This window comes from Odocoileus virginianus, chromosome 33 (assembly GCF_023699985.2).
Source record: "Odocoileus virginianus isolate 20LAN1187 ecotype Illinois chromosome 33, Ovbor_1.2, whole genome shotgun sequence".
Lineage (NCBI taxonomy): Eukaryota > Metazoa > Chordata > Mammalia > Artiodactyla > Cervidae > Odocoileus > Odocoileus virginianus.
In genome coordinates, this window is record NC_069706.1 from 32677536 (window position 1) to 32691020 (window position 13485).

General features: G+C 47.1%; 1 protein-coding gene across 1 annotated transcript; it reads right to left on the bottom strand.

Moving 5' to 3' along the window:
• Positions 1 to 8455: 8455 nt before the first annotated feature.
• CCL26 (C-C motif chemokine ligand 26) lies at positions 8456 to 13202 on the bottom strand. Its single transcript, XM_020869296.2, has 3 exons — positions 12955 to 13202; positions 12739 to 12853; positions 8456 to 8974 (listed from the first exon to the last, which is right to left on the bottom strand). The coding sequence occupies exons 1-3, from the start codon at positions 13025 to 13027 to the stop codon at positions 8878 to 8880; spliced, it is 285 nt and encodes a 94-aa protein (XP_020724955.2). The 5' UTR covers positions 13028 to 13202; the 3' UTR covers positions 8456 to 8877.
• Between the last annotated feature and the right edge of the window lie 283 nt (positions 13203 to 13485).

Sequence of the window (13485 nt, forward strand, 5' to 3'; positions counted from 1 at the left end):
TTCTTTGCACTGCAGTTTGCAAAGCTCAGGACATGGCAGAGAGGAGGATTCGTTCACTGTCGGGACTGGAGAAGGCTGGTGTTCACACTGGGTCTTGGCAAGCAGAGAAGAGCACAGGCAGAAATTTTGGGAGCTGGGAAGGGGAGGGTGTGTTTGGAGACCACTCACAGCACCACGCGGGCAGGCTGCAGGGGAGCTGAAGGCATGGGTTATTGAATTCAAACTCTGCCACTTGAGCTATCAATACATTTTTGGAGCCTGTTGTTGTTTCAGTTGCTAAATCAGGTCCGATTCTTTGTGACCCCATGGACTGCAGCACACCTGGCTTCCCTGTCCTTCACCATCTCCTGGAGTTTACTCAAACTCATGTCCTTTGGAGCCATAGATATTATTTTTTAATCTCTGAATTAGAGGAAAAAAATTCCTAACAAGATTGTAAAGAATAAAAAGCAATCATGAGGATGTGGGAACACGTTATCAGTTTTTAAATTACTTGCAAATGAAAGAGATTATTATAAATGGAAAAAAAATAAATTAGAAATTAAAGTCCCCCAAAGATGGAGTTCCCTTGTGGTTCAGCTGCTAAAGAATTCGCCTGCAATGTGGGAGACCTGGGTTTGATTCCTGGGTTGGGAAGATCTCCTGGAGAAGGGAGAGGGTACCCACTCTATACTCTTCTGGCCTAGAGAATTCCATGGACTGTATGGTCCATGGGGTTGCAAAGAGCTGGACACGACTGAACGACTTTCAGAAAGATGGAATGACTGAGCTCAAACCAGGTCTAAAACTTGGAATTTTGAGATTTAAAGGTCCAGGGCTAAAGGGGCCTTGAGAAGCCTTTTTGGAAATCTCCATGGGGGCATCAACCACACAGATCTCCAGGGTCCTACATGAGCGTGCTCATTTTTAAAAATGTATTTTATTTTTTTGGCTGCATTGGATCTCTGTTGCTGCACACGGGCTGTCTCTAGTTGCAGCAAGCAGTGGCTACTCTCTAGTTGCGTTGCGTGAACTTCTCATTGCAGTAGCTTCTCTGGTTGCGGAGCACGTGTTCTAGGGGCAGGCTCGGTACTTGTGGTGCATGGGCTTAGTTGCCCAGCAGCATGTGGGATAATCCCAGACTAGGAATCGAATCTATGTCCCCTGCATTGGCAGGCGAATTTCTAACCCCTGGACCACTAGCGAAGTCTGTATGCTCCTTTTTTAACCAAATGGAATTGGAGACCAAGTAACTCACTGCTGATGTCCGGGGCTCAGCAGGGAAGGGCAAGTGTCTCATGAGATTCTCATCAGCCTGGGCTGAGTCTGAGGGGCTCTGGAAAGCCAATAACCATGGGACTGAGCAAGAACACCGGCCCCTGGCAGTCACTTTGGGAGCATATCCTACCCCAATAGCCCCAGATTTCCCTCAAGGAACCAAGATATCTGTTTGTTCCATAGTTGTTCAGTTGCTCAGTCGTGTCTAACCTTTGTGGCCCCGTGGATGGCAGCATGCCAGGCTTCCCTGTCCTTCACTCTCTCCCGGAGTCTGCTCAAACTCATGTCCGCTGTCTCATCCTCTGTCATCCCCTTCTCCTCCTGCCCTCAATCTTTCCCAGCATCAGGGTCTTTTCCAATGATTCAGCTCTTTGCATCAGGTAGCCAAAGTATTGGAACTTCAGTTTCAGCATCAGTCCTTCCAATGAATATTCCCTCATTAGTAAAGAGTAAAGGGTTTTTCTGATGCTCTTGTCTGAGGACCAATATTTTTCAATTCTGTAGCTGATCAACAGGGTCATATTTTTGTAAGCAGCATGAGGAAGTGGATAAAACCACAGGACGTGGATTTGGAGGAACTGATATTAGCCAACAACGCCCCACTACTGGCAGAAGTGTGACCTTGACCCTACCACTTCTTGTCTCTACCTTCCTTGAAAACGGGAATCATTTTATTCTTCTTCACCTTGAAGATTGAGGAATACTCTAGATGTGTTTTATAAATGATAAGGCCATAGGTACATCAGTATTAGGTATTTGACAACTCTTATCTTATGGCACTGTACAAATGTCACCGTAAATACTTGCTGTCATGTCAGTCCTTCATTAGACCATGAACTCCTAGGAAAGTCTTTGCCACTTTTATTTGCCATCCCCCCACCCCACCCCCACAGTGTCCCCAGCATCTAGGCATCTAGCAGAGTGTCTAGCACAGAGTGGGTGAGATTCAATGGCTGTTCAAAGAATGGGAAGAATCAAGTGCATCGTGGACAAAGATGTTTATTCTTGCAGCTGTGTCTCCCTTACCAAACCCGCCCATTTTTCTACACCCAGCCCCAGTCTTCTTCATAAAGCCTCACACAGCTAGATATGCACATGTTCGCTTCTTTTTTAGCATCTATTCCAATCTTCTGATTTTATGAATGAAGAAACTGAGGCCCAAGGAGGTCATGTCTCCAGTCAGACGCACACAGGCCCCTTATCTTGTGCGTGCTAAGTTGCTCAGTCATGTCCGACTCCCTGCGACCCTATGGACCATAGCTCTCCAGACTCCTCTGTCCAGGCGATTCTCCAGACAAGAATACTGGAGTGGGTTACCATGCCCTCCACCAGGGAAGCTTCCTGACCCAGGGGTCAAATCCACATCTCTTATGTCTCCTGCATTGGCAGGTGGGTTCTTTACCACTAGTGCCACCTTGGAAGCACTCCCCCTTATCTCGTGGGGGGTCTTAATTGCTTTGTGTATATTTCACTGCTCCCCTCCTGGTGGGCTGCAGTCCATGGGGTCGCAAAGAGTCCGGCACGACTGAATGACTAACACACATACACACTCTCCCCTAGACCCTCAATCCTTGAACTTTACCCTCTGAAAATTGAGCTGTCTTCCTTTTTCTCATATCTTTCTTCTGCCTTCCTCCTTCGGTGCCCGCATGTGATCCAGGATCTCAGGTAGATCCTCGGAGAATGGACTTCTCTGCAGATTGTCCCCTTGTCCAGGGAGAGGCAAGTGTCCTTAACAGAAGGTAAGTGACGGTTGCCATCTGCTGGTAGATGTGTGGAACTACAGACAACAGTCTTCCCCCCCCCCCCCCCCCCCCCCGCCCCACCCTCCTCCCCGCCTTCGTTTCTTGTATTTCGGCTTCCTTGGTGGTTCAGACGGTAAAGAATCTGCCTGCAATGCTGGAGACCCGGGTTCGATCCCTGGGTCAAGAAGATCCCCTGGAGAAGGGAATAGCAACCCACACCAGTATTCTTACCTGGGAAATCCCATGGACAGAGGAGCCTGGCGGGCTACAGTCCATGGGGTCGCAAAGAATTGGACACGACTGAGCAACGAACACTTCTTGTATTTGGCAGCTCCGCGGTGCTTGTGGGATCAACTTAGTTCCCCCACCAGCGACGGAACACAAGCCCCTCAGTAGTGAAATCACGGGGAGTCCTAACCCCTGGACCGCCAGGGAATTCCACAAAACGCTGTCTTTCTACTAGACCCATCAACATGACCTTGGTCTTGCAGGCCTGCATGTATATATACCACTCTTCCTGGAGCTTGGGCAAAGAATGTCTGGGAGCATTTTTGGCATGGTCCACAAGTGTTTTTGAAGTCCTTCATTCCTGCAAAGATATTTATACTTAACTCCTGACCTCCAGGAGCCTACAGTCTGGTAGAAATACAAGAGCATCAATAAATATATTACAATTGTAGGGACATTGCTGGTGGTCCAGTGTTTAAGACTTCACCTTCCAATGCAGGGGGTGCGGGTTTGATTTCTGGTCGGGGAGCTAAGATCCCACAAACCTTGGGGTCAAAAAATCCAAAATGTAAAACAGAAGCACTATTGTGACAAATTCAATAAAGACTTCAAAAATGACCTACATTAAAATAAAATCTTTTAAAAAATTATGATTGTAAAGGAGTACCATAGAAAATGAACAAAAGATGCCAGCATCCTCCGAAGGCACAAGGGGTCTGCTAACTGTTTGGGAGGGGGCTTCTTAAGTGGCTCAGCAGTAAAGAATCTGCCTGCAACGCAGGAGCCGCAGGAGACATGGGTTCGATCCCTGGGTCGGGAAGATCCCTGAGAAGAGCGTGGCAACTCCCTTCAGTATTCTTGCCAGGAAAATCTCACAGACAGAAGAACCTGGTGGGCTATAGTCCATGGGATTGCGAAGAGTCAGACACAATGAAGTAAGCACACACTGTTTGGGGGCATGGAGAAAGTCACCAAGAGCTCATGGAAAACCTCCATGTTCTCAGCAAATGGAAGAAACATTTTGACATTTGGGGGGATCTTGTTTGCTAGATAGAATTTTGACAGGGAGAGACTGGAACTGGAGAGGGGATGTTCTGGTGAAGGAAATAGCTTTCAGGAGATGGAGGAAATGACCGCTTGTTGGCCTGAAGTGAGTTAGGGATTGTCACATTATTCAGGAAAGCACAGGGTGGCCCAGTGCGTTTGGTTAGGTAAGTTGGCTGGAACCGTAGGCTGCAGCCTGGTCCAGTGAAGCTAATGCCCTCAGTGCCCTGCTCATAAGCCCTCAGGCCTCACCTTCGTATCCCAGCCCCCCAGCATCTGCATCTCTTTGAGGGCTCTCTCTGATGACCCAGTGTGGCTTCATACACAGCAGATAGGATGCATATGCCTCCTGGATGCCAGCATCTGTTAGCCTCTGACAGACTTGGAATTGGTTTATAAACACCCTTCCTCACTTCCCCTTGTGTTGGGTTAACTCTGAGACACCTGCTGTTCAATCATCGCCTCCCAGAGATCCCCAACAGGACTAAGCTCAGTTGCCTAGAGTGACAACTTGCCTCATAATACACCCTTACTCTTTGCCTTCCCTTTCCTGTCTCACTTCCTCATTTCTTTCTGTTATCTCCTCTGATCACTTCCAAAATCTGTCATATACCCTCAGTTCTTATTTTTGGCTGCACTGGGTCTTCGTTGCTGTGCCCAGACTGTCTCTAGCTGCGGTGCTCGGGTTTGCTGTGGCAGTGGCTTCTCCTGACGCCGTGCGGGCTCGGCACTTGTGGTGTGCTGGCTCAGTTGCCCCGCGGCATCTTCCCAGAACAGGGTTCAAACTCGTGTCCCTCCCACTGGCAGGCAGACTCCTAATCACTGGACAGCCCGGGAAGTCCTACACTCAGATTTTTTAAAATCTCAAGGACTGTTTCCAGTGAAAGTAAGTCTAAAACATCACGGAAGACCTGGGATGCCAACTTAAGAGGATTGGACTTCCAGCAGTAAGTGCTTCCTTCATGCCAAGTCATAATGGTGTGTGTGAGTCCCTCAGTTGTGTCCGACTCTCTGCGACCCCCTGGACTGTAGCCAGCCAGACTCCTCTGTCCATGGAACTCTCCAGGCAAGAATATTGGAATGGGTTGCCATTCCCTTCTCCAGGGGATCTTCCCGACCCAGGGCTCAAACCCAGGCTCCTGTATTGCAGGCAGATGCTTTACCATCTGAGCCACCAGGGAAGCCCCAAAGTCAAGATATAAATGATTATTCTGACAATTCTTATCTCGTGGTACAGAACAAATTGAACCATGATTATTTGTTGGCGTGTTACTTCTCCTGTTAGATCCTGAACGTTATCTGCAGATGGTGTCTTATAAACTGCCATTCTTCTGACACTTTCTCTTGGGATGTGGGGATCTCCCAGCCAGTCTGCTCCTAGCTGGTACATATTGCTATGTGTGTGTGTGTGCTAAGTCACTTCAGTTGTGTTTGACTCTTTGCAATCTCATGGATGGTAGCCCGCCAGGCTCCTCTGTCTGTGGAATTCTCCAGGCAAGAATACTGGAGTGGGTAGCTCTTCCCTTCTCTAGGGGACCTTCCCAACCCAGGGACTGAATCCAGATCTCCTGTATTGCGGGCGGATTCTTTACCGTCTCAGCCACCAGGGAAGCCCAAGCATTGTGGAATGCTGCGTTTTTGCATCTACTATTACTCACACATTTCCAAGTTTCCTTCTTTTACCTTTTCCTTTCTGTTTAAAGAACTTCCTTTAGCCATTTTTTTAAGGTCAAGCCAAGACTTTCATCCCCACCCAGGTAATTAGAAATCACTCCCTACTATAAATGGATTACATGTACCAGTCAAAAGGCAAAGATAGGCAGAATAAAAAATTTTTTTTTGGCTGCACCACCTCGTTTCCGAGATCTTAGCACTCAGACCAGACATCAAACCCAGCCCATGGCAATAAAAACACTGAGTCCTAACCACTGAACAACCAGGGAACTCCCTAGAATAGATGTTTTTAAATAACCAAAATATATACTGTCTATAGGAAATTCAATTGAAATATAATAATAGTGGTATGTTAAAAGTAAAAGGATGGGGAAAAGATGTAGCATGCAAATATTAATCAACAGATAGCAGCCAGGTCTGTATTTAACATCAGATAAAGTAGACTTCAGAGTGGAAAAATTACCGGGGACAGAGAGAGGCATTATATAATAAAAAGAAGTCAATCCACCAAGAAGGTATAGAAGTCCTAAACAGCAGTTCTGCAAAATGAATGCCCTAAGTAACAGAGCTGCCAAATATATGAAGCAAAAACTGATAGGAATGAAAGGAGAAACAGACAAATCCACAACCATACTTGCAGATCTCAACACCCCTGTCTTAAAAACTGATAGAACAACTATTTGGAAAACCAGCAAAGATATGGAAGAATTCAACAACACCATCAACCAAAAGGACCTAATTGATGTTTAAAAGAGACTCCACCCACGAGCCATAGCAAATCCCCAATCCTTTCAAATGCCTGAGAAGCACACACCAAGGAACACTACGTATTCTGAGCCATAAAACAAAACTCAGGTTGAAAAGAATTGGGAGAAGGGGTTGCTAGGGCTGTTAGGCAGTAAATACTAACAGGGATGGGGTTTCTTTTAGGGGTGTCGAAAATATCCTGGAGTTAGTAGTGATGATGGTCGCAGTACCTTGTGAATGTATGAAGGAATCAATGAATTGTACACTTCTCAATGGTGAATTTTATGGTGTATGAATTAACCTCAACTTCATCAAAATTAAATCTTTAACTCTGTGAAAGAAGCTGTTAAGAAGATGAAAAGACAAGTTACCGTTGGAGAAAAAAATATTTGCAAGCCACATATCTGACAAAGGACTCGTATCTGGTGACTCAACAGTGAAAAAACAAACACTCTAATTAGAAAGTGGAGAAAAAGCATGAGAGCTAGTTCACCAGAGAAGATACGTGGATGGCAAATAGGCACATGCAGAGATATTGCATAGTGATAGCCCTATCACACGGCTGACCACAGTAAGATACCTCGGCTTCCCAGGCGGTGCAGTGGTAAAGAATCAGCTTGCCAGTGCAGGAGACACAAGCGACGCAGGTTCGATCCCTGGATTGGGAAGATCCCCTGGAGGAGGAAATGTCAACTCACTCTAATATTGTGCCAAGTGGCTTTAGTCGTGTCTGACTCTAACCGCATGGACCATAGCCCATCAGGCTCCTTTGTCCATGGGATTCTCCAGGCAAGAATACTGGAGTGGGTTGCCATTTCCTTCTCCAGGGGATCTTCCTGACCCAGGGATCGAAACCAGGTCCCCTGCATTGTCGGCAGATGCTTTACTGCCTGAGCCCCCAGGGAAGTCCTTATCTGTAGTAACCTCAGACTAAAAACCTGTGAGAGGGTGGTTTAAATAAACTGCAGTGCATCGCTCCATGAAATACTAGTTAGTCATCGATAAAAAAAAGAGTAAACTGTGGAAACCCCCAACAGCTTGGATGTATTTCAAGGGCACTATGTGATGTTTAAAAAAAAAATACCACCTCAAAAGGTCACATATGATATGATTCTATGTGTATAACATTCTCGAAATGACAGCATTTTGCAGGGGGACAGATTAGGAGTTGCTAGGGGTTAAGGATGGTGGGGGAAGAGAGACGTGACTGAGAAGAGAAGACACTCATAAGATCTTTGTGGTGACCGAATAGGTTTGGCTCTTGGTTGTAATGGTGGCTTCAGGAATCTTGCACATGTGATAGAATGACAGACTCATACAGACTCTTACACCACTGTCGATTTCCTGGGTGTGCTATTTTACCATAATTGTGTACGATGTGACTGTTGGGGAACACTGACTTCTCTGTATTGTTTTTGCAACTTCCCGTGAATCTGTAAGTATTTTTTTAGGTGGTTTATTCTAATCGAAGTGAAAATGTTAGTCTCTTAATAGTAGTGTTCGACTCTTTTGTGACCCCCATGGACTGCAGCCTACCAGGCTCCTCTGTCCAGGGGATTTCCCAGGCAAGAATACTGGAGTGGATGGCCATTTCCTTCTCCAGGGGATCTTCCCTACCCAGGGATCGAACCCACATCTCCTGCATTGGGGCAGATTCTTCAGTGCTGAGCCACCAGGGAAGCGTATTAATTATTACCTGATGAGAAAACTGTGCCCAGTATGGATGTACTTCATTTATCCTGCAAAAACAGGCCACGAGGTATTGTACAGAGTTTAATTTTCCATATGACATAAACTTATCTCTCTATATAATGTTAGAACATTTCATGGGCATTTTGCCAAAATATATTAACATTGTCCCTGCTTTTTCTTTTTCCACACACAAAAACATAAGACAGAATTCAATACCATGGTCTGATCAGGGACTGGGGACTTGCCAGGCAGTCAGCTGCAAATATTGACTCCTTTATTTTCTTTGAAGAAAATTCAGTTTTTAATTGAATACGAAAGTTTATTGAGCAAATCAAATCTTTTTAAAATGACTGGTTGAAAACTCTCCTCTCCTCCCTACCAGACCCGTGGAGCCTTCTGTTGGGGAAATTCTTCAGGCTCCACCAAAGGCCAACAGAGCCAAGTGCAGAGCCGGATCCAGGAGTCTTGGACTGAAAATTCAGCAGTCAGGTCACAGTTGTCGCTGGGCTTTGAGTAATGAAATGTATTTTTGCACCCATGCTTTCTTCGGCTGGGCACATACTTTCTGGCCTCTCTTGGTGGTGAATCTGTGGAAAAAGAGATGCTGAGAGTCAATACTAAGAACTTTGGCCTCCTGGAAAAGGATGGACTTGAGGGGCAGCCCCCCCACCCCACCCAACTGATCTCCTGATTGCACCCCCTTTGCTGCATCCCCATCCCTCTTCCGTCTTCCTTCCTTCTGGCTGCGTTGGGTCGAGTCTTTATTACAGCATGTGGGCCCCTTTCTAGTTGTGGTGTTCCGGCTCCAGCTCAGGCTCCAGGGCGTGGGCTCTCAGCTGCCCCGAGGCCTGTGGGATCTTTGTTCCCTGACCAGGGCTCGAACCCACGTCCCTTGCATTGGCAGGCGCATTCTTAACCACTGGGCCCACCAGGGAAGCCTCCCAGCTCCCTCTTCCAGCCCCTGCCCTTCCTCCTCTCCCCTATCCTGTTTTCCAGTGGAAACCTCGCTTCCTGGCCCACGTTTGTTAGGAAACATGCCCCAACAGCTCTGGTCTGAAGCAGGTTACCTGCGCCATGCTTCTAAATTCTCCCATTTTAATATAGCAGCTTTATTGGGATATAATTCGCACACCGTATAACTGGCCCACTTAAAGTGTATAATTAGAATTCAGGGGTTTTCGTATATCTGTAGATGACACAGCCATCACCACGATCAATTTTAGAATATTTGCATCACCGCACAAAAGAACCTTATATGCATGGAGCCACTTAATTCTTAATCATGTTATTGTGGGTTGTTTGCCACAGCTGTTCATGTGAAGATTCCTGTGTTCCTTACCGCACTGTGAGCTCCTTAAGACTGGGAGTTGTGGGGCTTCCCTGGTGGTCCAGTGGCTAAGACTCTGCACTCCCCATGCAGTGGGGCCTGGGTTCAATCCCTGGTCAGGGAACTAGATCCCACATGCTGCAAATAAAAACTGGGGCAGCCAAATAAATAAATACGAAAAAAAAAAAGCCTGGGGCTTGTGGCTGATGTCGCTGAATGGTTTCCAGCCTTTGCTCCTGAGAGCATTCAGAAGTGACAAGAGCGTAAGTCAAGGATGCTCTAACCTGGAGTGCCGTGTACTTACTGGGTTCCTGCCCTGGCACGTGCAGGGGAGAAGAGCCCAAAGAATGGGAAAATGAGGGAGAAAAAGGGCTTCATGGATGTCCCAACATCCATTTGACATTGTTCCCATTAAGAAATGGGGGTCTATGTCTCCTCCCCTTGAATTTAGGCCAGTCTTAGGGGACTGGTTGACCAATAGGAATGGCAGAAGTGATGCTATGTGACTTGGTAGCTAGGTCATAAAAGGTTGTAGAACTTCTGCCTGGTTCATTGAGCACTCATACAGGAGCTTTGGACCTCCTTGTAAGGAGTCCAGCCACCCCAGGTCACCACACCGTGGGGAGGCCCAAACTAGCCCAACAGATTACACAGAGATGCCCTGGAGACAGAGAGATGCCTCCAGCCCCCCCGAGCTGATCCAGCTCCAGCACCACCAGTCTGCTGTTGTTAAGTCACTGGGTTCTATCCAGCTCTTTTGTGACCCTGTGGACCATAGCCTGCCAGTCTCCTCTGTCCGTGAAATTTTCCAGGCAAGAATACTGGAGTGGGTTGCCATTTCCTTCTCCAGGGGATCTTTCTGACCCAGGGATCGAACCCGCATCTCCTGCATGTGTCTCTTGCATTGCAGGTGGATTCTTTACTGGTGAGACACCAGTGAAGCCACCATCTGTCCATAACCACAGAAGAGATGTCAAGCCAGAGCCTCGCAGCTGAGCCCTTCTGGAATTCCTGACCCATGGAAACCATGAGAGATAAGAATATTATCACTGTTGGATTAAGCCACTAGACTTTGAGTGATTTGTTATGCAGCAACAGATGGCTGATCTAGACCCCTCACCTTCCTTTTACAAATGACTTGTGTCCAAGGTCACACAACTTGTGACAGAGACACTGCTTTGAGCTTAGCCTGGGCCTTTTGCCAGCTGTTGGTTAAGTGTTAATGTCTGTAAAGCTCCAAAAAGTCAATCAAGACACAAAGGAGAAGACCCAGGGAGCGCATCCTGAGCCCAGGAGCATCCCCCTCCATGCCTGGGCACTGGGGTGCCTCTTGCCTGCCCTTAACTGTGACAATATTTGGGTTTGTCCTTGGAGCCTGTCATCTACCTTTCTGCACATTCTCTCATGCTCAGGAACCCCAAGTCCTGGAGAGCAGTGCGGTACCTACTTGTGTATTTATACTTAAAGATCGCTTCCATTACCCACTCTAGTATTCTTGCCTGGAGAATTCCATGGACAGAGGAGCCTGGCAGGCTACAGTCCATGGGGTCACCAAGAGTTGGGCACAACTGAGGCAACTTAGCATCGCTTCCATTTGCTAAACGTTTCCTGTGTGCAGGCTCAGCGCTATACGCTTTGCATATGTTAGCCTCATTTAGTCCTTCCAGGGACCCTTCCCGGGATGTGTCATCCCTCCTGCTACCGATGAGCTTGGCATGATCTGCCTCTTGCCCACCTGTCTGCCTTGTCAGAAATTTGTTCACCCTTCTCCCATCCACCATGCTCCTGCCAGCCCCCCCTCACCTGGGCCACTCCCACTTATCCTTGGGGGTTCTCAGCATAAATGTCACTTCCTCCAGGAAACCCTCCCAACACTAAGTGAGGTCCTCCTGTGACTATGATGAAGGGTACCCAAATATGCTGCCCCCAAATATGCCACTTTGACAAAAGGATTATTTTGAGCTAAAGACACTAAAAAACTCAAACAATAAAAAACCCCCCAAAACAAAACAAAAAATCCCAAATACCAGCAAGTGCAAGAAGGGCATTCTGACCTCCCCTTTGCCTCCTGAAAGCAGGAGATAAAATTCCCATGTGAAAAATGTCCTCCTTGTGCCTGGAGGGAAAATTATTCTTAACGTCAGAGATAGTCAAGGCCAAGAAAACTCTGTACAAACAAACATTATTAAGATAACCCTTATCAGTCTTTAGCTTTCGTCACCCCCATATATTTTAATTACTTTTCCACAATTCCCTCTTTGTTCAAAAGCAGGTAGGCTTTGGACAAAAGCATGTAGATTTTGCTACTTCCTTGGGTCTTCATCTTCCTGTGGGGGCTCCCTGTGCATGAAAAAATCTGTATGCTTTTCTCCTGTTAATCTGTTTTATGTCCATTTAATTCTCAGGCTCAGCCAGAGCCCCTAGGAGGGTAAAGTTTTACCTCCCCTCAATGACATGCTCCCTCCTGCTCTTTTCTCCTGCTGTCCTTTCCAAGCACTCATACAATTGAGATTATCTATTCTGTGCAAGTGTCTTTTAATCCCCTCTTTCTTATGCTAGACGTAAGATCTATGCAAGCATGCTAAGTTGCTTCAGTCATGGGACCCTGTGGACTGTAGCTCTCCAGGCTCCTCTGTCCATGGGGATTCTCCAGGCAAGAATACTGGAGTGGGTTGCCATGCCCTCCTCCAGGGGGTCTTCCCAACCCAGGGATCAAACCCACATTCTTCTTCATTGGCAGGTGGTTCTTTACAACTAGTGCCACCTGGGTCTATAAGGGCTATTTATTCTTTTATACCCAGCACTTAGCACAGTGCCTGGCAGATCCCTGGATCATGGTCTGCAAGTCAGGAAACCTAGCTCAGGGTCATGCTTGTTAATGCCTGAGGTTAAGCAATAACCGACTGACCAGGTTTCCAGCCTGAGGTTCATCCTGACCCTGGGGTCGGCGAGGGGGTCTGCTCAGCACCCCTCTAAGTACATAACTGGTAAGGGACCCCAAAAACCCAAAGGAGAAATACTCACATCACAGCCTTCTGGGAGCAGCTGTCCCTGGTGAATTCATAGCTACGCACCCACTTCCAGGGAAGGGGTTTTTGGCTGTATTGGAAACAGCAGAACTTGGCCACATCACTGCCACCTTAGAGGAAAAAAAAAGAGAGAGAGAGAGGAAGGATCTTGGAGCTGGCCCTTTGCTTCCGCCCCTGGTCAGCCCGGGAAGGGAGTGGGGCAGCTCCATACGTGTGGTAGCTCCGAGATCGACACTCAGGATAAGAACCAGGAAAAGAAGGGAAGCCATAGGGAAGTTCTTCATCGTGCTGCAAGCTGGGTCCTTCAGAGCCTTCCTTCTAATTCCTCTGACTTGTCAGGAACCCTCTTTTATGGGGCTGAGTCGACCCTGAAGATAGTTCCAGAGAATTTTATGGTTGAGCACAAAAGCAGCTCTTTTGACCCTTCAGTGGGAAGCAACCTTTTATCTGCGAAAAGGAGACTGGAAAGTCAGGAGGTGTCATGTGGGGGAGGAGCCAGCACACCCTAAGAGTCTCTCAGCCAGGGGAATGGTTTGAGCCAACACTGATTATTTTAGAAGCAAAAACAGAGGAAATGAAATAAGAATTCTAGTGAATTGACCTCAATTGCTTTTTATAAATCTTTGATTGTTCCAGATAGATGTCTGGTTCTTGGCCAAAGCTTTTATGGCTTCTGAAGCATTGATTGTTTTCAAGGAGGTCTGGATAGTCTCAGGAGAGGACCATAGAGCAGCGTGACCAC

Excerpts from the sequence above, each read along its gene's own strand:
- CCL26 (XM_020869296.2), bottom strand. The coding sequence starts at position 13,027 with ATGAAGAACTTCCCTATGGCTTCCCTTCTTTTCCTGGTTCTTATCCTG. Across the intron at positions 12,854-12,954 it reads CGATCTCGGAGCTACCACAC|GTGGCAGTGATGTGGCCAAG; the intron begins GTATGGAGCTGC and ends TTTTCCTCTAAG. Across the intron at positions 8,975-12,738 it reads TGCTCCCAGAAGGCTGTGAT|ATTCACCACCAAGAGAGGCC; the intron begins GTGAGTATTTCT and ends CTTTTTCCACAG.